This window comes from Periplaneta americana, chromosome 15 (assembly GCF_040183065.1).
Source record: "Periplaneta americana isolate PAMFEO1 chromosome 15, P.americana_PAMFEO1_priV1, whole genome shotgun sequence".
Taxonomy (NCBI): domain Eukaryota; kingdom Metazoa; phylum Arthropoda; class Insecta; order Blattodea; family Blattidae; genus Periplaneta; species Periplaneta americana.
This window is the reverse complement of record NC_091131.1, coordinates 100,861,534-100,886,311: the sequence shown is the minus strand read 5'-3', so window position 1 is coordinate 100,886,311 and position 24,778 is coordinate 100,861,534. Positions and strand designations below refer to the sequence as shown.

The 24,778-nt window shown below is 35.5% G+C and overlaps 1 protein-coding gene across 4 annotated transcripts in view; it reads left to right on the top strand.

Annotated features, from left to right (window-relative positions):
* The window catches only part of LOC138715218 (receptor-type tyrosine-protein phosphatase S-like), a 476,906-nt gene extending 453,677 nt beyond the window's left edge, over nt 1-23,229 (top strand). For all 4 annotated transcript variants that reach the window (XM_069847896.1, XM_069847898.1, XM_069847899.1 and 1 more), the window contains 6 exons: nt 1,190-1,439; nt 7,783-7,997; nt 10,607-10,744; nt 13,856-14,007; nt 18,230-18,365; nt 20,910-23,229. In XM_069847896.1, the coding sequence (XP_069703997.1) occupies nt 1,190-1,439; nt 7,783-7,997; nt 10,607-10,744; nt 13,856-14,007; nt 18,230-18,365; nt 20,910-20,984 (966 nt within the window). In that variant the 3' untranslated portion in view covers nt 20,985-23,229. The remainder of the gene's footprint in view (nt 1-1,189; nt 1,440-7,782; nt 7,998-10,606; nt 10,745-13,855; nt 14,008-18,229; nt 18,366-20,909) is intronic.
* The last annotated feature ends 1,549 nt before the right edge of the window (nt 23,230-24,778 follow it).

The window sequence follows — 24,778 nt, the reverse complement described above, 5'->3', positions numbered from 1 at the left end:
GTAGCTAAGGGTATGCTATTGTTACAAGCAGGAGATCGTGCTACCAACATAACTACTGTTACTAGTGCGTACACTCTGCTCTTTTGAGTGTGGAGTAACTTCCCTTCTTTATACATGTTCTTTTATAGAGCAAAATCAAATAAATGCACCTGTAATTCTGGATGGAAAAGATTTTATGTAACAAAAAGATAGTGATTTTTTACGAGGTGAAAGGAAGAGAGGGTATGAAATATAAAAAAGAAAGGGACGAAGGAAATGGAGATAAAAGGAAGAAATGAAGTTGATTAGAAATTCGTACGACGAAAATATCATAATTACTTCATAGTGTTCTGCCCAAAGGCACATCTTTCATTGTGAACCGTCATTCTCCAGTCTTTCCTATTTTCCGCCTTCCTCTTAGTCTCCGCATATGATCCATTAATTTTAATGTTATCTATCATCTGATGTCTTCTTCTGCCCTGAATGAACTTTTCTTCCGTTCACCATTCTTCCAGTAAATCCTTCAGGAAGCAGTTTTTCTTAGCCAGTGACCCAGCCAATTTCTTTTTCTCGTCCTGATCAGTTTCAGCATTATTCTTTCTTCATCCACTCTTTCTAGCACTGCTTCATTTATATTTTGTCTGTCTATTTCACACGCTCAATTTTTCTCCATATTCACATTTCAAATACTTCTCGTCGTTTCTCTTCACTTCGCCATAAATATCATAAAAGACTTAAAATTAAATATATGAATTCAAGAAGAAATAATGTAATGTAAATTGCCATCTAGTTCATACATTCGAATTCGAATGATGTTACATTTTTACATTATCTTCATAATAGATAGTAGGGCTAAAATAATTGTTGTTGTTTGCTAATACTGAATTTCTGATAATGAAATAATTAATTCTCGTGTTCTCCGGTATTTTTCACTCAAGGACGCCAAGTTGATAGTGGCTGAGCAGTGCTGAAGATGATCTAGAGCTAAAATTGTGTTAATAAATATTACAGTCATTTGGAGTAACGGTAAATTTTTATCGCTGTGTAATTTAGTTTCAAGTGATTGGTGTTCATCTGTTTACAGTGTTTTTAATTCTTTTACAAATATGTTGTAAACAGATGGAACATCAGTCACTTAAAATGAAGTTAGGAAGTAGTTTAAAGTTATACTCACTGGTAAAATTGACTGTATGTATGTTATCTATTATAGGATCAATACAAGTTGGTTCACTTGGTTCTTTTGGAGTGTCTGGTGGCTGAACCATCTGCCATTCCATGTGACTGTAACTTAGAGAAACGAATTGACGAGTTGCGTACATCTGGAGCTCTTGTCCGACAGTTCAATCACCTGCATAACCTTAGGTGGCAAGATCAGGCACTGAAATCGTCTACAGCACAGTCAAGTACTCCTTCGGCAGAAAAATTCAAATCCAAGAACAGATCCCAGAAAATTGTTCCTGGTAAGTACACCAGAATTATCCATTTATATTACAGTATATAGATTAAGCTGAAGCAACTGCATAATGTGAACACAGAATTGCAATGAGGTATTGTAGACAGCATTCTAACATAGGTCTGATCATATTCTTATACAACTCATTTTAAATAGAAAATTTTTTTGAGGGGGAGGAGGGGAAGAGCGTGGCAGGGATAATATTAAATCATAAAAACTTGAAGACAGCGGCACTGGTACAGCGAAATTGTGTGAGAAAATTAATTAATTTTATTGTATACATACTGTATGAATAATTGGTAAGAGTAATACAAAATAGTTATAAGTGATATATTATGTCTTTACTCTGATGTTCACTATAATATTTTAGACTATTAATTGGCTGCACTTTGTACCAGTGGTCGAACTGGGCTGGTATGACATACCAGAAGTAAAATAAAATTCTGAAAAGTATATCGGCAGTAAAAATTTAAAATTGATTGTTATTAGAAATTCATTGTGCTGTCAGGATTGAGCAGTTGCAATGCATTTACATTGCCAGATGGCTTCAATTTAGCTGACTTTATTGCGACTTTTGCTGCACCAACCTCGTGCATTAAACATGAAATACGGTAACTATTTTGTTACTATAGGTCAACAATTGTTATCTCGTGAAATCAAATGCTTGCGTGCGCCATAGCATTTAGTAATAACTTTAAGGTGGGGGTAAACGAGCTCGCTTGCTACAAGTTGAAGCGTATCAAGGGAGGGAAGCTTCTCAGTCCACTTTCTTCTTCCCTTATCACGCAGGCAGGTTTCACAAGGTATCAATGTTCAAAACTCGTACTATAAAATATGGATATTAATCTATACCAGTGGCGTATATTCCATAGAAGCAAGGTAAGCAGTGCAAACCCTGGATTTATGAGGAAGAAAATGATGAGATGAACATATTATTTTGTGCAGGATATTCAATTATATTGATATATAATATAGAAGAAGTAATTTTTGCTATCCAGTTTGCAGCGAGTGTCCTCCATTGAGTCAATGTCCATGCCATATCTTAGTACGGTATTCCTCAGTACTATCATCACTATCCAGCACTGCGCAACTTGCCGAAAAATCCCTACCGCAGTCGAGTCTTATCCACCCGACCCCCCCTTCTAAACTCCCATGCTGTTTCCTTGGTTGGAAGCAGGAAGCAATACTTTGAACTGTTTTTCTTTCGAGTGCAAAGAAGGCCCTGTTCGGTTTAGTGAGGTTGAATCTACTCCCAATCCGAAATGAAGAATGTTTTTTTTTTTTTTTAATGTTTATGGTTAACATTATATGTTGTGTTTCGTAAGTGTTTGTAACAGTTTTTTTTATCTTAGCGATAAACTGAACTAGTGTTACAGTGAAATATTGTGCATTATTAGGGAACTGAGATATGCAATTGCATAAATTGATTATTGTAGTGGCAGCACTTTTGTTGGAAATGGAGATGGATACCGGACCTTCAGCTAAATGTGACTGTAATATGTGGTCTTCCTCAGTGTAATTTTTCTTCTCGGTCATTTTGTCGTACGCCGGACTCCTCGTCGTTTCACTCTCCGACGTGTTGTCGAGGTGGGGAGAGGAAACGGGAGTGACGTGACAAGAGGGTTGTGGTTTGTGGGTGGGGGGATACGAAACTGTGGTGAAGTTTAAAGGAAAGACTGTTTTTAAAGTAACATTGTTTATTACAGAAATAACAGTGAAAGTATAACTATAGTTTCCTCCTAGTTCTGTGATAGGGGTAACGGGAGAGTCGTGATAGAAATTGATAGTTTAGAAATTCGTCCTGAGGCTTCGATGCGAGGAGAGTTATGAGGGGTGATAGTAAAGTATGACTTGAATGAAAGGGAGGTAGGGGTAACGGGAGTGCCTGGGGAAAATCGGCTTGCTCTCAGGTGTGTTGTGGGGGTAGGATAACGAGAGAGATGGAATGAGGTAGAAGGTTAGTTCTCTAGTTCGAAGGATCAACACAGCGTGCTGTGCGACTTACCGACTTCGAGAACAAGCTCCTGGCATCGGAGGATCAACACAGCGTACTGTGCGACTTACCGACTTCAGGAGCGGGGAAGGGTGACCTCTATCATCGACGGATCAACAGAGCGCACTCGCGACTTACCGACTCTAGAGGGGGGCTGAGGAGATGGTTGTGTTTAATCGAACAAGCCGGGATAAGAGCTGGGAGTCGAAGTCAGAATGGTGAGAGATAAGGGTGATCAGGGGAGAGAAGTGTGCCGGTTGGAGGTGGTGATGAGGCTTGTAGCGAGACTAGAATAAAATAAGTTTAGAATACGTAAGAAGTGAGGCTAGTGTAGGAAAGAATACAGGAGACAGGGGCGCAGCTTGGCTCCCTGTTCCCGGAGTGGTGGGCGTGTGCAGACACGTCCGAACAAAAGACAACCATAGCGTAGGCCTGGTTGGGAGACTGCTGTCAGTGACGGAGGTCGCGCTAGAGCTACCTCTTTGCCATCTGACGAACGAGTGACTGAAGTCGCGGAGATGCGTTATATTTATACCCCTCGGAACAATGGTGGTTGAGGACGCCATTGACGTCACAGTGCCTGGGGGTATTTCTATTGCCAACGTGACTCGTCGCCGCGCGATCTTTGCTTTCTCCCTCACAAGAGGAAAAAAAAAAAGCGAGCCAACCTGCTTTCTGAGAGAGAGAAAGCAGCGACTCTCATTTGCGCGGGTAGGTTTGAACCGTTTAAAGTAGGACGCACGGGCATCGAGAATTGATATACACAACAATTTGAAAACAAACAATTAATTTTGCAGAAAGATTGTCCAACTCCTCAATTAAATATTTGCACCAAAGTTAAAACTTGCGTAAGACATTTTAATTCTAATTTATGTGACAACAATGACTGGTTGTTCTTCAGTTCAAAAATTATACTGCTGACCCTACCTTCTTTTTCAAACGATAAAATTCTTTGGAATCATGGGGGTTATAATGTGAATATTGTGCGCAAGACTATAAAAAAAGCACAGTCTTTCTCAGAATCGCCTGCATGCAATAATATTGAAAAAAAAAAAACTTTTAGTACGTCTGGGATAGATCACATGACTGATAACCAAAAAAAGTAAGTGACCAAATCATAATGAACTTGTTAGCAGAAACAGAGACATTATGAAACATTTGATCGACGTTGTTTGTTTTTGGGAAAGCAAGAACAAGGTTTCAGAGCTCACAATGAGGGCAGAGATTCTTCAAATACAGGAAACTATGTCGAATGTTATACTTTATAATGTCTTTAAACTGAGCTTAATATTTAATATCTTAGGAGAAAAATTCGCTCCAGCACCGGGGATCAAACCCAGGTCCTTGGTTCTACGTACCAAGCGCTCTGACCACTGAGCTATCCGAATTCAATCCACAGCACCGGATCGAATTCTCCTCCTTCAATGTTTCCCTTCGGTGCTGTGGATTGAATTCGGTGTAGCTCAGTAGTCAGAGCACTTGGTACGTAGAACCAAGAACCCGGGTTCGATCCCCGGCGCCAGAGCGAATTTTTCTCCTAAAATATTAAGTGTCAATATTACAGATAAATTCTGTAGGACAAATTAATATAGCCTATATCTATAATATGAACTTAGTATTGTCACAGTCGGCTTCTAATATCAAAGGCTGCAGAGTATTCTTCTTAACTCTAAATGGACTGGCAACTTTTTTTTTTTTTTTTTCATAATCAGCTAAGAGAAATCATGCACTATGTGAGGAAGTCAGGAAGAGACTGTCCAAAGTGTCCGTCACACGCAGAAACTTCAATTCACAATTAGTGGAAATAGTTTTGGAACATCGCGACCAGTTAATCTCATTATTTCAGAAAATGACTGATCCTGATGAAAAGTGAGATCACAAGGCATTGATTTCTGCCCGTGAATTTATAGTTTAATTGAAGGACTTTAACATCTATTTTGTGTTGACGTATTTGAAAGTATTTTTCCTCTTACTGACGTCTGGTTCTCTGTATCGCAAACAAAGTCTCGTTATATTGGTTATTGTGTAAATAAAGTCAAAGAGCTGAAGATAAAACTAGAAGCAAGACGTGAGAACTCTGAAGAAATATGGCCGTGATAGAACTAAGAGGGAATGTAAATGAGCCAGACAGAAAAATAGAAAGATTGAATAAAGTACTTGATATTAAGACATTCCATAAGTACAGTACCTATTTTGTTAAATTGTTCATACAATTTTAATTTGCAACAGCTCAACAACAGGTTCGGTAATCTCGATTCCCTACGCTTCTTGGAACTCATTAATCCCATTAATTCAGATCAGAATAAAAGGATGTTTCCTGAGATCAGTTTTGATTCCCTAAAGATAGTTACCCCACCATGTTTGACTTTCCTGATCTTTAATCCAAATTAACTGTCATATATGTTTCCGAAGACCTGCGTAAAAGGAAAATGTTAATGAACTATTAGTTTTCATCAAATCAAACCATCTGGATGCAGCATTAGGAGACACTAATGAAACTCTGTGAACTTATTCTGTCACTTTCTGCTACAAGTGCATTCATAGAAAGAAGTTTCACTGATTTTATTGTTGTTGTTGTTGTTATTATTATTATTATTATTATTATTATTATTATTATTATTATTATTATTATTATCATCATTATAATTATCATTATTTAATGTATTATTCATTAAGGATTAGCTACATTCAATTTTGTGCTACAAAAAAAATTTGCATTTATTACTGTACCCTTATTTATTTGTACTGTAATGTTTTAATTTCGCGTTGCTTACTGCTTACCCTGTATAAAATACCACCACACGCCACTTATACAGGGTGTTTCCGAGGTGGTGTTACAAACTTTCAGGGATGATGGCGAAGGGCACATGTATCAATATTTGAGATAAGGAACCCTGGTCCGGAAATGACCGAGTCGAAAGTTACAAGCAAAAATAGTTGTGTGGAAATGAAATAATTTTATTCCTCTGTACGCCTTATTTATGTGTATTTATCTGTACATCTTACACGTACTGTATTCATCTGACGTTGTTTACGTTGTCTACTTACAGTATTCAATTCAGTGGGCTGTCTGAGGGGTGTGGACAGGAAACTACACTAAAGCAATGCAGATAGCGTAATGTGTAACGGACATGGTCGGTCCTGATATGCACGTCTGTAGACAGCGATGTATGTGTACAAGTTGCAGTGACCAGTCAATCAGTCCTAGTGAAATGGAGGAGTACACGAGAGCGGAATAAGCAGACCTGATTTTCGAATACGGATGAGCCAATGGGAACAGTAGACAAGCTCACAAGTACCCACATAGGAGACATCCGGCCCATACCATCTTTCTACGACTGTTCCAAAGGTTAAGGGAAGGAGGGCACGTGGTGCCAAATTACAATTCCATTTCCACACAACTATTTTTGCTTATAACTTTCGACTCAGTCATTTCCGGACCATGGTTCCTTATATCAAATTGATACATGTGCCCTTCACCATCATCCCTGAAAGTTTGTAACACCACCTCGGAAACACCCTGCATATATACATGCATGCATGCATGCATGCATGCATGCATACATACATACATACATACATACATACATACATACATACATACATACATACATACATACATACATACACACACACACGCACGCACGCATACTCACACACACACGTTCTGCCCCAGGGCTGATCTTTCACTGCAAACTCAGCATTCTCCAATCTTTCCTATTTTCTGCCTTCCTCTTTGTTTCTGCATATGATCCTCACATCTTAATATTGTCTATCATCTGATATCTTCTTCTGCCCCAAACTCTTCTCCCGTTCACCATTCCTTCCAGTGCATCCTTCAGTAGGTAGTTTGTTCTCAGTCAGCGACCCAACCAATTCCTTTTTCTCTTTCTGATCAGTTTCAGCATCGTTCTTTCTTCACTCACTCTTTCCAGCACAGCTTCATTTCTTATTCTGTCTGACCATTTCACATGTTCTATTCTTCTCCATATCCACATTTCAAATGCTTCTAGTCACTTCTCTTCACTTCGTCGTAATGCCCATGTTTCTGCCCCATACAATGCCACACTCCGCACAAAGAACTTCATTAGTCTCTTCCTTAATTCTTTTTCCAGATATCCGCAGAAGATGCTTCTTTTTCTATTAAAAGCTTCCTTTGCCATTGTCCTTTTGACTTCCTTGCAGCAGCTCGTGTTACTGCTTATGATATGTATACCCTAAGTATTTAAAGCTGTTCACTTACTCTACTGCCTCGTTTAGTATTCGCAAGTTTACCTTCTTTATTTTTCTTCCGACAATCATGATCTTCGTCTAGTGTGGGCAACAAAGTGGTCTAATAATTATTGCTTTTTGTTAGGAGCAAGCGGCAGGACATTCATCTCCAGGTATCCTTATGATGACATGAACTCCGACTATATAAATGCAGTATTAGTAGATGGATTCAGGATTAAAGACCAGTTTATAGCTACACAATTTCCCCTACCATCAACTGTTGCTGATTTCTGGAGACTTATTGTTGAGAAGAATGTCTCTCTTGTTGTTGTGTTGAATGAAGTAGACCTGGAAATAAAGGTTAGTGGACAAAGTGTATTATTATAAAAAATTAATTAATTAATTATGAATTTATTAATTTCTGGGAAGAGTTCAATCTTGAATGCTCTTTGGCCAAGACTGTTTCTTTGACAGCTCTAAAATATTCAATCTATCTTCTGAGAAATCACATATATAAAGTAAATTAATAGCACAACAATAATAATTACATTTCTCACAAAAATTGTACGCATTTATTAATACTTGTATATTTGGTATACTTTGTCCTTCAGGGCAACTCCTATTTTAGGGGAAGTTTGTTTAAACTAAAACTTCATTTTATTATTGTTAGTGTTATCATCATCATCATCATTATTATTATTATTATTATTATTATTATTATTATTATTTTATAAGCTATGAAAGTTCTCAGTTGTTGAATTTACAGTATAATATCACTGCACTCTGTCCTGACAGTTTTCCAGTTATCATAAATTTCTAAAATATTTAGGTCCTCCTTCAGATTGTCCAAATATCTAAGCTTAGGTAGTGTTTTCCTTATAGGAGTTTTTGTGAACAATCTCTTCACTTTTCTTTCTTCTGGAGTTCTTGGCACGGGCCCAATTCATCACATTCTTCTTGCATCATATCTTCATTTTGACATTAGTAAATTTATAAGTAGGCCTACATTACAGTATTTGATATTCAGATTGTTTTAATTAAAAATAATGTTTCAATTTACGTCACATAAATTGAATTTCGTGAGATAATGTATTCTTAGAGTAAGAGTATGTGAATAATTTTAGCAATGAAGTGAAAGCATAATCAACTCTTCGTATTGTTAAGGCATTGTACATTCTTCGGTAAAATTTAACTATATGGAATTGAGTGGAAGAAAGGATACAGTGACTACTCATAAAGATTTTGAATAATAATTATTTAAAAGTAGGTTTTGAGTAGTGATGAAATATTAATTATATTCTAAAGAATTTATGCTTAAGTTGTTTCGAGTCAAGTCCTATTGCATACGTACTGAATATTACCGTATTTGATTCTCTTGTAAATGAATAAATGTGCTATTAATTTCTGTATTATAAGTTTTGTAAATTTGTTGCATACATCGCTGATTAGTAACATACGAGGCGCATCCAGAAAGTAAGTTTCCCTTAAAAAAAAAAAAAGAACACACACTTTCAGGAAAACATTTATTGGCAACAGGTACAGCAATGTTTCAGCTATTTTTCAACATAGCCACCATCAGAATTGAGACACTTGTCGTATCGTGGGATCAACTTTTGTATCCCTCTGTCATAGAACTCTGCCGCCTGTGAATGGAACCAGCGTGTGACAGACGTCTTCAGCTTTTCGTCGTTGCCAAAACGCTCACCGGAGGACAAGAATTTCTTGAGGTGTAAGAAAACGTGAAAATCGCTGGGAGCAAGATCAGGACTGTAGGGTGGTTGATCAAACAACTCCCAGCCAAATTCCGTCAAAACAGCTGCTGTGCGCCGAGCCGTATGTGGACGAGCATTGTCATGGAGGAGCACAATACCTGCAGTAAGCATTCTATGCCTCTTGTTTTGAATGGCACGTCGCAATCGCAGTGTTTCACAGTAACGGTCAGTGTTCACTGTTTCACCTCTTGGAAGGAAGTCAATGAGCAGAATGCCCTTCCTGTCCCAGAACACTGTGCACATCACTTTCCGTACTGACAGCGTCTGTTTGAATTTCGTCCTGACCCGAGATCCACTATGCTGCCAATGCATTGACTGCTGCTTGGTTTTACGGGGTGAAGTGTGAAATCCAAGTCTCACCACCCATGACGATCCTGTCGAGGAACTCGTCGCCGTCATCGTGATACCGTTGCAGAAATGTCAGTGCTGCTCCTAAACATTGTATTTTGTGTTCGGGTGTCAGGTTTTTCGGCACCCACCTGGCACACACTTTTTTGAACAGCAGGTGCTTAGTGACAATCTCATGCAACAAAGATCGCGATATCTTCGGAAAATGGCTGCTCAGCTCCATAATCGTGAAGCGACGGTTCTCCATGATGCACTGCCGCACCAGCTCAACATGATCATCATTGATGAGGGACGGTCGCCCACTGCACTCTTCATCATGGACACTTTGACGACCTTCAGAAAACTGTCTACACCAGCGACGCACCATCTGCTTACTCATGATGTTCGGCCCATAGACCTGACAGAGCTGCCGATGAATTTCAATTGGCGCAATGCTTTGTGCATTAAAGAACTTTATCACCGACCGAACCTCGCAGGCGGCGGGAGAAGGAATAAGAGCTTCCATTTCGGACCACTGCTGCCACGCTACTGGCACCAGGCGGGACCTGTCCGGCTGACATATGATTGATACGTCATAGATCTGTTACGCATGCACAATTGACACGGCTAATTACGTTTACTTTCAAGGAGAAAAAATCGGGAAACTTACTTTCTGAATGCGCCTCGTAGTTCACTAATCAGACTTGTGATGTATGCAACAACTGTTCTTCCTCTGACACATACTGTCAAGTGAGATTACTGCCTGATCATTACCTGTATGATACATATCAGCCAGAACCTCAATCATAGGTAGGCTAATAAGTTTGTTAATAAATTAATTTGTAATATTATGAACTTTCAAATTTTCAGAATGTATGCAAGTTCTGGCCTACTAAAGGTGAACCAAATATGAACCCTATGCCATACCTTGCACTCAGATGTAGGCAAGAGGATGATTCCATGTATAAGATCATCTACAGAATAACAATTTTGGATCGTGATGCTTCAGTAAGTACCACTTAAGTAATTGATTCCTCCTCACACATTTTAAAAACCACCAACACCACCACCACCACCCCCACCACCACACTATAGCCATTTTAGAGGTCTTTTAGTATCTTATTCCTCTAGGTTGATAATATTTCATTATTCTAGGAAGATATTCCTGTGGCATCTATGTCAAACTAATTATTTTTGTATTTCGAATTTTATCTAAAACTGGAATGACTTTTAAATTATTTTAGAATTTCTTCATTTCTCTTATAATCTGACAGTATATTGTGTAGTTTTTTTGTTTTTTTTTTTTTTGTTTTTTTTTTTTTTCGTAAATCTCATTTCAGATGATCTAATTTTTTATTTATTGTTGGCATTTAGTGTCCAGAATTCGCTGCCATACATTAATACTGGAAGAGCCAATATGTCATTCAAGTCATTTGAGTACCGGTACTCATTGAAGATTTTTTGAGTTTTATGTTATTTAAGTTACATTATTTACTTCCAAATATTACCAAGTTCCGGTTCTTCTTTTTTAAAACCTAATATGGTGACTAATGCCCAAGAAAGTATAGAAACAAGGCACAATAAAATTATGATATCATACGTCATAACATGCTAAAGATTTTAATATGCAGTAGGACTAGTCATATCTTCTAATGCAAGTTTATATTCTTCTTATCTGTTTGTGAGGCTTTTTTATTTTACTGCAATTACCTTCTGCATAAATCTGTAGAGGAGTGTTGTAATGAAAACCGATTTCCTAAATCTTTAAACATTTTCTGACTATTTGTGCAATGATCTGTTTATTTGTGGGTATACTTACTATTTTAAATGATAAACTGTGTGACTGTGGCATCTTTAACAGTAATAATTATTGGTATGTAATTTTTACACTTGAACTTTTGGACCTGATTAGTTTTATTGAATAAAAAACAACATAGGTGTTTTAAAAGTGCATAAATTTGAGAAATGACAATTCTCATTTTGTTTCACCAAAATCATAAAAATGTTTTAAGAGTAACTTAAAATGTTCGAAGTTCGTACAAATGCATCACTTCTTAAATTAACTTTTAGGGCTATGTTTTATTTGCACGAAAGATCGTTAATATTTTCTTTTGGTCCTTTAAAGCTTTAAGATAATTATGTACTGCATTTATAACCATAATACGTGAATAGTACACTCTCTTTTTTATAACACTTGAGACTAATATAAAGTAGATGGAGATCTGATTTGTATCGAGTATATATCTCTCGCAGACACTCCAGAGTCCTGTAGGTACCTGTTAAGAGTAATTAGAGACAATATGCTTGAACATTACCTTAGAAGTGCTTTTTTTTTTATCATAACATATTGAAATATGAAGTCTTGGTGTGGGGAAGCAATAACAAACTGAATGAGGTCTTATTAATTCAGGAAAAAGCATAAAAATTATCACAAAAGTACCAAGCACATTGAAATTATTGAATACGTCTTTGAACTCCAATATATAAAGAAAAATCTTTATATCTTCACCAGTAGGAATGATAAACATGAACATAATACTTACAATAAAGAAAAACTAAACATACCCTATTGCAAACTGTCTAAAGTTAGAAGTAGTATTTACATCTTGAGTTGCAAGCTGTTTAACATGTTATCAGATACCAAAAGAAACACAGAAAGTCTCACTAAACAATTTAAATGTAAAAGTGAAAACCTGGCTTCTCAAAAATATATCCTATTCTGTACAAGATTGTTTTGAATGGTAAAATCAAACTTCAGAGATTTTTAGTTCTTTTTATTGTTTTATATGAATATTTATCGTAAATTAACTCTTGTCTTATGTGAACAGAAAGTGTAAAATATTGTTTGGAATAAAAATGTGTAGGAAGCTTTATTTAGAGGATATACTATATTTTTTTAGAATATTGACTTCTGATTGTATACTGTACCGGTAAGTAATGTTTAGGATAAGTTTCTTTTATCCTTAATATTGTATGTAATATTATATTGTTTATTTTAGTATGATAATTTTGCACCTGCATTTTCATATCATTTGCTTCTGGCGTACATGTTTGGATATATAATTTTTTTACAATTTAATATTAATGTAAACTTCCGAAGTTAGTATTTTTATCATTGTGAATTCCGAACAATTTTGCTTTTTAGGAGTATCGTCATTGTTACCTAATATGAAGTACATTGTTTAGAATTTTCTTCATTTGCTGGTAGGCCTACCAGTACCATATTTTTAGTTAATTTATGATAGACCAAAGTTTATTTTTCTTCAGTATAATATTTTCTTTGTTCTTTACCTTATCAATATTCTTATCTACTGTAAGAAAGATTGTGTCGTCAGCATGTAACACTGACTTGCATTTAACATGTATGGCAAATCATTCATAATAATGAATCAATGATAAACAGAAGTGGCCCTAAAATTGAATCCTGCCTGAGGAACCGCAGATTTACCAATTTGTAGATTTGATGTTTCATTCTCATCTATTTCCTATTATGTAAATAAGAAATTGTCTACAGTTTGGAATTGTCAATGAAATTTCAATTAGCAATTTTCCATTACATAAAAGAGCACTTTTTCATTACGGTATTATTACAATACAAGAAATCGTATTAAAAGCTTTGCTTAAATCTGCAACAGCAGCTTATACAGCAGTCTTGTCTTCAAATATCTTTAAGATTGTACTGATTACTGATTTAACTGCCCTTACTGTAATTCACAAGTACCTATCTTTACTCATATGCTGTGAACTCTCATCTTAGAATGCTCGTCAAGATTACATTGTCAATTTGTGGAAAAGTATGAGCCACTAGAACTGAATCATTAAGCATTTAATACCGGTATTGAATAAGAATGTAATTATCTCTTCTAAATAAGCTGCACGTAATACTGAGTAGCAAGTCAGAAATCAGTTTTGATTAACAACATTTTGGATCATTTTCAGATTATAATTCAGTATTATAAGTGAACCCATATTGTATTTTTTTCTGCATAGTAATGAAATAATCGTTGTTGTGAAATGATGATGACGATTATAAGAACAATGATGCTCATGATGATGCCGACGATGACGGGGTATGGTACAGTCAACAAAATAATATTAAGTAAAAATAATTATTTACAGAGTACAACAGAGGACAAGACAGTACAAATCTTGCAGTTGAAGGGATGGAAGAGTGATGAAACGCTTCCACCTTCTACGTCTGTTGTCTTGGAGTTATGGCAGGAAACAGAAAGACTCTACAATGGCAAAGGACCTATAGTCGTCACATGCCTGTAAGTAACATATTATATATCAATAAAGCTTCTACACACTGATTCTCATCCTTGTAGCCTGGTTTGTTTGAAACACCCCTTTGAGAACATAAGTCACGGCACTCTTGTTTGAATGCCTCATTTTCTGTATTTCTTTCTTTTTTATATTTATTTCCATCTTTCTTCATGTCTGCCTTACTTTGTGTTTCGTCTCTTTCTTTTTTCTGCATATCTTTTACGTGGGTAAATATGGTAATATGGCAAGTTCTTGTAGCCTATAGTATGGAGTTGTAATTTTGTTACATAAAACAGTGTACAACAGTTGTATAATATTAGTAAAATGTTATTAGTGACGTCATAAAATTGTATGGCAGAGGAACTGATGTTTGCCACATGAAGTTATACCTTGAATTAGGTTATGTCCACCTTCTTGGTAATAAATTTGTATTTCAGGATGCAAGGAACGGTTTATCATCATTCATATAATATTTGTCTGACTTATTCTATCAAGAATAATGGTAATTTAAATATTTATCATTTATTTGTCAATATTTAAACGTGATCTTCCACTTCAAGATAACCGTCGTATTTTTCTGTGCGTGCGTATCGGTACCAATAGAGTCGAGAGCTGGTGCAAGTATTGATGTACCCATGCTTGAGCGCAATTCCGGATCAGCAGGCAAACGCGCTACCGCCTGAACCACGCCGATGGTTTCTGGGAGGTTAGAGATCACAGTTGAACAGTGTGAACGCAAATCATTTTGTACTTTCTTTTATCGAAAATAATAGCATATCATGCGACTACTAGGAAAGGAATTCAGCAAGCTATTTATGACATTCAGGTGAAAGCAAAACGAAACTTCTTTGAAATACCAACTTACTATGGACAGGAACGTTTTCATTCATCTGCACCTTTATTTGATGTCTTATTCCCAAATGGGTTACCCTAGACAACCTACTCAATCAATTACTCCCTCAACTTATTATGCTTCAGTTCCTGAACCACCGCAACGTCCTCCGACTCAAGTCTTCTCAAGCCGACTTTTAATGACAAAAGCTCCAATTCCATTCTTACTACACTACACCCTGTCACTTTCGGATTTGAATCAAACTCTCTTGGCTCTCCCCAACGTCCTCCAGTCAAAACTCCATCCCCAGAATGTTAATCACATAGGCTGCTCCGATAGTCAAAACCAGCACGTTTAATGGTTTCTGTTTTTTTTTTCTTATTATTTTTAATAAATTGAATAACAATTTTTGTAGTATTTGTTGTATATATTTTGCATTCCTATGTTTTATTTTAAAATCATTTTCTTTGGCTGATTTAAAATACTCGTTTTGACTACACTTAAATTAAAAACATAATTTGGAAAAGTCGGCCTGAGTAGCATAGTTGGTATAGCGCTGACCTTCTATGCTCAAGGTTGTGGGTTCGATCCCGGCCCAGGTCGATGACATTTAAGTGTGTTTAAATGCGACAGTCTCATGTCAGTAGATTTACTGGCACGTAAAAGAACTCCTGCAGGACAGAATTCCGGCACACCGGCAATGCGGATATAACCTCTGCAGTTTGCGAGCGTCGTTAAATAAACCATAATTTCTTTTTATTTGGCAATCAAATTTTGATTACTCGAAAAAGGAAATGTTTGTAGTTTCATTGTATGTGTTTCTTTATTACAATGCTACTTCGAAATATTATTGATTTTTCTTGGTGTGATATTTCGAATTTTTTAACTGTAATTCTCTCAATGTTTCATTGTTTGTATTGCAATTAAAATATCCCCATTAAAGAAGCACATTATGTTGGTACTATGATTTAACTCATCTTGATATTTTTCTTTAATGTGCTGACAATTGCTGGGCGAACTTCTGGAATTATTTCTCCGATAATAATCTGTTTTGAAATTCGCAAAAGGTATTGAAGGCTTGTAAACGAATCCCCTGTCACCAAGAATCATAAAGTCAGTGCGAACCTGGAATATTGACATATACAGACGATCAACCAAAAATACTGTTTTACATACTTTGTTAATTACACAATAACATTCTTCAAAGAATGAATTGAGTTTAGTACAATAAATAGGCCTACTATCCTATCTTGACTTCAGATTGGTTCTCGCACGTTGGTGGCTATTTTTTAGTTTGCCCCAATTTTTATCAATAATTCTCCAGAATTGGTGGAAATCAGCCGAGTAGTCCTAAGGTTTTTATACTGGCCGCTTATTGAAAGTTTATTGCATTTAACAAATTACTCCCTAGCCGCTTCTTGTGCAGTCTGTAGGTCTACGTTTCTTTCTGTTGAAAATGTATCCTATTACTACCAAAGCGCCAATAGCAGTTAACAAAGCTTCCTCGCTTTCCATGGTCGTGCATTGTGCTAGATAGAATGGAACTAGAAAGGTGTTCGAGGCTTGCGCGCTGGTCAGATGGTTCGTATCGTGCGCACCGCTTGTTCGAGAGTGCACAATTTCCTCTGCGCATTACATGTAATGCCGCGTTACTGCCGCAGCGTGTCCCCGGCCTTATTGTTTCGCAAAAAGGAAAATTCGTGAAAATGGTGTTTTTAACACAAAGACGAAATTATTTATTTTAAAAGAGCTAGAGGCAAGGAAAGACATTGTTCGGTACATTTAGCGAAAATCTAAAGAAAACACACAATAAGGATCTGTATTGAAATTATATGTCATTATAGTGTTATCACAGATTGAATTTATCTACACACTAAAAAACTTTGATATTTCATGCATATTTGCTATGCTATGACATTGACTACTATTAACCAACCAATGAAATGTAGGGGAACCAGGGGCGGAACAAAACCTTTAACATGAAAATGGATATAAAATGTTATATGTTATAAATAAAAAGCAGAAATTTTGTGTACATGTTCTTTAATATGTCCTCTTCACTATGAAGCACAAAGGTTACACATAGAAATGTATAGGGGCAACCAATAACAAAAAATAAAATAATATGAAAGTGGTCCGTTCTGTCCCACCTCTGGGGCAGAATGGACCCTATTGATACATTGTCAAATTTCACATAATTATCTCCCGTGAGGCAGCGTATCCAAAGCTTACTTAAAGTTGTTGTTGTTATTTTCTAATGCCAGGTGTTTGACAATAAAGTCATTTGACCTCTTGCACACCAATATTTTTCAAAGATATTAGACCATACTTTTGTGGAATAGGACCCAGGATTCGGACACTGACATGGTTAGGGTGGGTTAGATGAGGAGATAGATAAATGCAGAAATGCATTTTCCTCCATAAACTATACTACTACTTTCTAAACATTGGCAACATTACCTCAACTGCTTTCTGTAGATACTACTCTAATACTTTAGCTTTAAATTGTTAATATTCCTTCTTCGCTTCTAATTCTTGCATAAAAGAAATGTTGTTGTTGTTGTTGTTGTTGTTGTTGTTTTCTAATGCCAGGCGTTTGACAATAAAGTCATTTGACCTCTTGCACTCCAATATTTTTCAAAGATATTATCATGACCAGCCAATGAAGCACAGATTTATAAAAGAAATGTAGTATTTAGGGTGGATAGGTGGACCACACATGTTCCTACAGAAATTATCTTTCTCCCGATAATACAGAGCGTATTCCGAATCTCACCGGTGAGCAATCCGATGGCATCACGGTATTCCGAATTCCACCAATGACGTCATTGATGCTCCACTGGTGTCGCACTGGTGCCATCAGCTTGCAAAGGTGGTGGCAGTCTCCATCAGCCGCCATCAGTGAATCTGATTGGTTCTTGTATAGGGCGGGAATTAGCAGACGAATGACATCGTGCACTGTTGTGTCATGGCAGTGTGTTCTGCTTTAGTTCTGCTGTATTGTTTGTAATGAGCACAACGTAAAAACAATATGTTAATGGCTTATGAGTGAACATGTCAACGGATCAGTTATTACTACCGGTTCAAGAAATAAGTTGTTTATGATCTCTTTTCTTTGAACGAGATGGCAGTACGGAAATTTCGCAAAATTTTGCTAGCGTAGCACAGATAACCACTTACACAGTCGCCATGACAGCCATCAGTCCTTCCGGCAGTTTTGTTCCTATTCCGCTGCAGCGTGACGTCATTGTTGTCCACCAGTCCAGTGAGATTCGGAATACGCTGACACGTGACCTCCTATATACATACTGACTCTGCTCTAATATTTGCTTCTAATGTTGCAGTGAAGGTAAAAGTAGCATTACCGATGTTTTCAAAGTTACACATTTTTACAGTGATGGTGCAAAAGCCTGTGGATACTTTCTGTCACTGGCCTTTCTTGTGGAAAAAATTAAACTGGAACAAGAGTGCGATGTCTGTCATGCTATCCGGACAATACGTCAGAATCGAGAGCAGTTTGTGTCATCTTACGTGAGTATTGTGGAAGATTGGTACTGTTTAGTTAATATTAGACTGCCAAGATAATTCCTTGTATAAAGCTAAGTCCTTTATTCTTTACAATTCATTTTGAAGTTTCAGATAAGTCAATTCTAATATTATTACTTAAAAGTGTTATTCAGTCATGTGACTTATCAATTTAATGTAATTTATGATGTAGTTTACATTGCATACATTTGTTGTAAACGTTTTTGCCTTAAGTCTGGCATCTTCAGACATATAACTCCTTCTGACACTCCTTCTCCCATTCATTCACCCAACTACCTATGCACCAAACCAACCACCAATCAACCTACCCTATGACTATAATAGAACGAATAGACTAAGCTTTAATTAATAAAAAAGAAAGAATGTGAAAGGGAGGGGAGACGAAGGAAAAGAAAAAAGCGAGAAGAAATGAGAAAGGAATGAAATAATGGCAAGAAAGAGTGAATGAGTGAGTGAGTGAGTGAGTGAGTGAAAGAATGAAATGAATGAGAAAGAAGACAGAGGAATTGGAAAGAAGTATAAAAGAATAAACCGCAAGGATGAAGTGAGAAAGATGGATAGAAGTAAGGGAGGGAGATAACCATAAGGACCTGATGTATTATTTCTTAGCTATTTTCTAAAAACAGTGGGAGGATAATATTAAAATGGATTTGAGGGAGGTGGGATATGATGATAGGGAGTGGATTAATCTTGCACAGGATAGGGACCAATGGCAGGCTTATGTGAGGGTGGCAATGAACCTTCGGGTTCCTTAAAAGCCATTTGTAAGTAAGTAATTTTCTAATAATAATTACTAACTTTGCAACGATGAATATTCTCAACAAATCACAAGGATATTGGAACTTTATATTTCATTTTTGGTGCCTGATCAGGTATAGTAGGAACATCATTAAGCATATTAATTCGTCCTGTCATGTTCTTGCAAGAATTGAAAATAACTAGTACAAAATTCTGTTCAGCATATTGATTTTCAGACATGTGCACACATGTAGGCCTGTAATAAGTGCTCACGGCTATTTGATTGATTGGTTCATTGATTAACTGTTTGATTGAATTTTTTATATTAGAGTGAAGGTGAAATAACCTTGCAGATTGAAAAGTACGATAGAGTACACGTAATTGAATAGAAAATCAATATTACGTTTTGTGATTAAATGCACGGTTAATTAGAAAATTAAGTTTGAAGTTTCAGCAGTCCGACAATATCGTTGCAAACACACATTACTCCTGATACAGTTGTAAAAGATCAACAAACTCGGTGAGTCTAGGTAGGTGAGCTGCTCTCTGCCAAGACGTTACACTTGCTCACATTGTGCAATGGCTTGGATTTAGAGGTTTTTAAAATTAAATTTACACGAAAACCGTGCATGCTACTGAAATATGCCAGAGAGATAAATTATTCTTTATTAGATTTCCTATCGATAAGGACAAAAATCACGATCCTATTAGCAATAGTTACCGAATAAGAGATTGTTAAACTTTTGGAAAAAAACATTTTTTACTGAAAAAACTATGAACTTTCCATCATTATGATATTACAGTTTTTTGTTACATACAACATGAGCTATCCGCTCTGGAAATCTGCAAAGCTATTTCACTTCCACTCTGTATTTATTAACATATTGACTAATGGTTTATTAATTGAACAATTGTCAGTTGACTAATCTGTTGTTCGACAGCTTGATCAGTTTATTGACTAATATGAACATCAGTGTCATACAGGGTATTAAAAAAACGGTCTAATATTAAATGCATAAAAACAAGAAAAAATAAAGTCCAATAAACATGAGTCCTAAAATTAATAATTCTTACGAAAAACGTACTTTAAAGTTCGTGTGTTGGTGACAGGTTAATAGGACCACACATTCTACGCCGTAGATTATCTGGTTCTCATTATTGGCGTTTCTTAGCAAACTAACTGCCCGTCCTACTGGAAGAAGTGTCATACCGTAAGAGTATAAATGTGGTTTATGCATGACGGAGCACCAGCCCATTTCCATAACATAGTCAGACAACATCTATCACGGGTATTTAATCTTCAGTGGATTGGCTGGGGAGATCCTGTACCATGCCCTGCTTGTTCCCCAGATTTTAATTCCTTGGACTTTTGGTAATGGGGACACTTAAACTTAGTGTATGAACATTCATTGAAGACGTTCAAACGCTACAGGGGCATGTCTTCAACACATGTCAGCACATCCGAGACCAACGAAGGGTGTTTGAAAGGTTGCGTGGTTCCCTAAGATGTTGAGCAGGAGATTGTGTTAGGATGAATGGAAGGTACATCGAGCATCCATTGTGAACAATTAATTCTAATATCTCGGAAGATATTAATGTCAGGACAAATGTTTATTAAACCTTTTTTTTTAATTGTTTTGATGAGTTTTATTATCTCTTAAAATATTAGACCCCTTTTTTTAACACTCTAATATGAAGAAATATTTAACTAAATTTGATTAGTTACGATTTCATGTCTGAGGATTAGACCGTGTTCGTAATGATAAAAACATATTTGGTTTTGTTTTACAGGAACAGTTTGAATTCCTCTACAAAGCAGCAGTTACTTATTTGGACACATTCCAAACCTATGCCAATTTTAACTGATCACAAAGGAATAACAAAGTTACCGGTATATACAGAATTCAGCAAAGAGAGTTACGCTTTGTGCTAATTTTATATAGCTAATAATATGTTATAAAAATATCTTTAGCTGTTATTAGTCAAGATAAAATTTACAGAAGCAATGCAAATGAACTGTTAGAAACAAACGAAAACGTGATATGGTATTTGTCCATCTGTGGGTTGTGTTAAAATTACAGTAAGTATTCTGTGACTTAATTTGATAGCTCTTGTTTTTGTATATAAGCCTAAAGAAAGTGAACCATTGGGTACATGGGAAATGATACTTTTACAAGCATTGTGATTACTAATTTCATATTTGTGAATACTACATAGTTTATTTTGATTTCTTTTTCTTTTTTCCACTTTCTGTAAGAAAAAAAAAAAACATTTAAAACTCTATATCAGTTAAAATGAACGAGTAATTCCAAACTCTAATAAGACTTTTGTAGGCATAACTAAATTTAATTTTTAGAGACATTATGATCGATATAATAATAATAATAAATTTCACGTTTTCAGGCATACTATATTCATTCTGATGTTCTTTTTAATGATAAAAATGAAATAGGAGATACTTAGAAGAAACTAGGTATTCTTTGGTAGTGATGGTGTTGTTTAATGCTGTTAGTGATGACTTTGACGATAATGACAATTTCTATGACTATGACTATAGTGGTTGTGATGACGACGATGGTGGTGGTAAATAATGTTAATGGTTGCGATATTAATGATGACGGCGATACAATGATGACAGTTATCAGTAATTTCTAGGATGGTAATGATGATAGTGACATGAAGATGACGAAAGCAATTATGATAATGATGGCGGCAGCGATGGTGATGACGACAATAATGATTAACATAATTCACTTAATGTATGAATTAAATATGCATATATTTTTATGGAAATTATCCAGCAAAAGTAAAGTTATTTATGAAAATAGTTTTACTACATATAGAAAATAATGGTATTAGATCTACATTGCATTATTAGTAACTTACATAACTTATTAACTTGACTTTGTTAAACTTACATCTCTTCTTGCTGTTGTTAACATACAAAAATGTAAGCGAATGGATTTATTGTTGTAAACAAAACTCTCCGTTTACACTAAGAATCTATAATGAACTGTGGCAAGTTGGATGATAATCCTACGTGTTAAACTATGAATGTTTGGTCTCTAATGTTGAGCACTTGGATATAATTTTTTATGTCAGTTTTTTCTCCAATTGTGTAACTGTATATTGTTAGAAAATTATTAAAGGGGGGATTATTACAGAGTAAATTTGTAATGATCATTGCAAAGGAAGTAAGATGGTAATCACATCATGTTCAAATTAAACTTTTTCCGAAGTGAGAAATTATGTGTACCTGTCTTTTTCAATAGTTTCATTGTAAATGTAAGATTATTCTGAGTTCCGTATTAATAAAGTAGTTCAGCATTTTAAAATGTATACGAAATAAAGTGTACTTTTACTGAAGTTAGGCGATGAGATGAGCTTAAAGCAACAGTTACGAACAAATTTGATATCACACAACTTTATAATGTTTATTCTCTTGTTCCACAAAAGCACATTAAATTTATGCTTCTTCAGCCTGGGGTATGGAATTGTTCTTGTAATTGTATCTGTATATTGTTTCTATATTATTACATGGGAGACTACAATTACATCCTGAGCAGTGTCTGCACATGTAATTTAGTCCGGGAATAGATGATTTATGGAAATCAAGACATCAAATAAAGACGCTGGAATAATGCATTACTGAGAATATACACTTGATGTACTTTTTTGAATTGAAACAAGCAAATGAGTGGTGCCCATAGTTAGTGTTGACATGCATTACTTCAAAGAAATGGAGATAAATGTTAAATAGAGCGATGTCTAAATTTATTATACATGTAGAAAGGGATATTTTAGAAATGAGTAATCATTTTTGCGTATTTTTTTATAATAAAAAGAGTCCAAGTGTTTTATACTTCAGGATTTTTAAGCTGTTTTTATTTTTATGATGTACTACCTACTAGTGGAATTCAAAATATTTTTTTTATATTATCATAACATTCAGTGTAAGATATATTTTTCATGGTACTAATAATGAAATAAAATATTTGTTATGCTCTATAGAGAATATAATAAAGAAAGAAAATGCATCATATTATACACATATTGTTATTTCATGAAGAACGTGAAAATACATTTCTCTTATTAAAAATTGATCTTTTATTAATTTCCTTAAAATAATGATTTCTTCGATTTTATTTATTCTGAGCTGAACACTTGTCAAAGTTAAGAAATTGGGATGTTCCGATTTTTTGGGACAAACCTACTCATAACCCTTCTTCAGCAGCTTTTGCAGATGTACCAGTAGAGATTTTGTTAGCATGAAAATTGTTTACATCTGTGCAATTAACATGCAAATTTCTGTGCCGATGTTGATCTATTTTTCATTTGTTCCTTTTTTGTTTTTCTTCCTTTCTTCTTTCTTGCAATCTTGCTTTGTATGGTTTTTTCTTCCATCTTCTTCTTCAAGATTGGAGTACTGGTTTCCATATTCCACAGCAAAGGCTTACATTCTCTTGACTAACGAACTTTTCCAAGCCTGCCTACGGTTCTTGTTTCTCCTTTATTTGTGTATGCTGCTAACTGTTTTTCATTTTCGACTGAACATAATATTTTATATTTATAATTTTTAATGAATTTTTGTATTTCAAATGCGTTCTTTTATTTGTAACTTCTATCGCCAATTACTGGTAATTGCAAATATCATATTTTTGTCATTCTGTTCTGCTTTCTCCTTTTTCGAAATTCCGGTTGTCACTGTCCTATTGCACATCAAATTTGATGTATCCATTAAATTATGGAACACAGGCTGTGCATAATCTTATTGTTGATTGTTGAACACATTATCTTTTTGTATCCATAAGTTACAGAAATTTCAGCCGAGATTTCTTTTGTGTAATTTTTTAATATTACAATTATTTTTGGTCTTGATTTTCCTAATTTTCCCTCATCCTTTGTTTCTTCTAATTTCTCTCTTTGCTGTAGTCTGATGTCTTTAATATTCAGTATTGCCTCATAAAGGCGGGCAATGGTGGTTCTTGAGCAAATATTGTGGGTGTATCCGAACTTAAAGTAGCTTGCACCTTCACCTACAAATTGAAAGCAGCCTAATATTCGCTGTTTTATAAATATTTTCAAACTACTGCGAATCCTTAACAACTTTTTTTATTTGAAATGGAGCTTCCGGGCTAAGATGCTGTGGTCTACTGGTGTAGATATTCCCAGATGTTTCGTTTCCTACTGCAGCTGCCACAGGTACCCCTAGCAGAAGACCTCGACCTAGGATACCTAATCACTGAAGATATCTGCCGCAGTAGTATACAAAACATCTGGGAATATCTACACAAGTAGACCACGGCATCTTAGCCCGGAAGCTCCATTTCAACTAGACACTGGTCGTGAAAGCCTATATGCTAAGCTTTTTTTTTATTATTTTTAAACAATGTCTAAATTTTACATAATACAAAAATACTGTATAAATGAATATTCATTATATTATTAGATAACATGCATAGTTCGCATGCCACTGGAAGTAAAGAATGTTTTGTCCAGTTTCCATTATTTCGAAATTTAAAAAAATTCTTAGAATTTTAGTGGCCCATGTGGCCCATCTGCTGGAACTTCCACTGAATAGGACCAATAGGTCCTGCAGATAAGCACTCTTTGTGCTTCTCTTTTGTTACATATAACATGGGCCAAATGATACTTTCTAA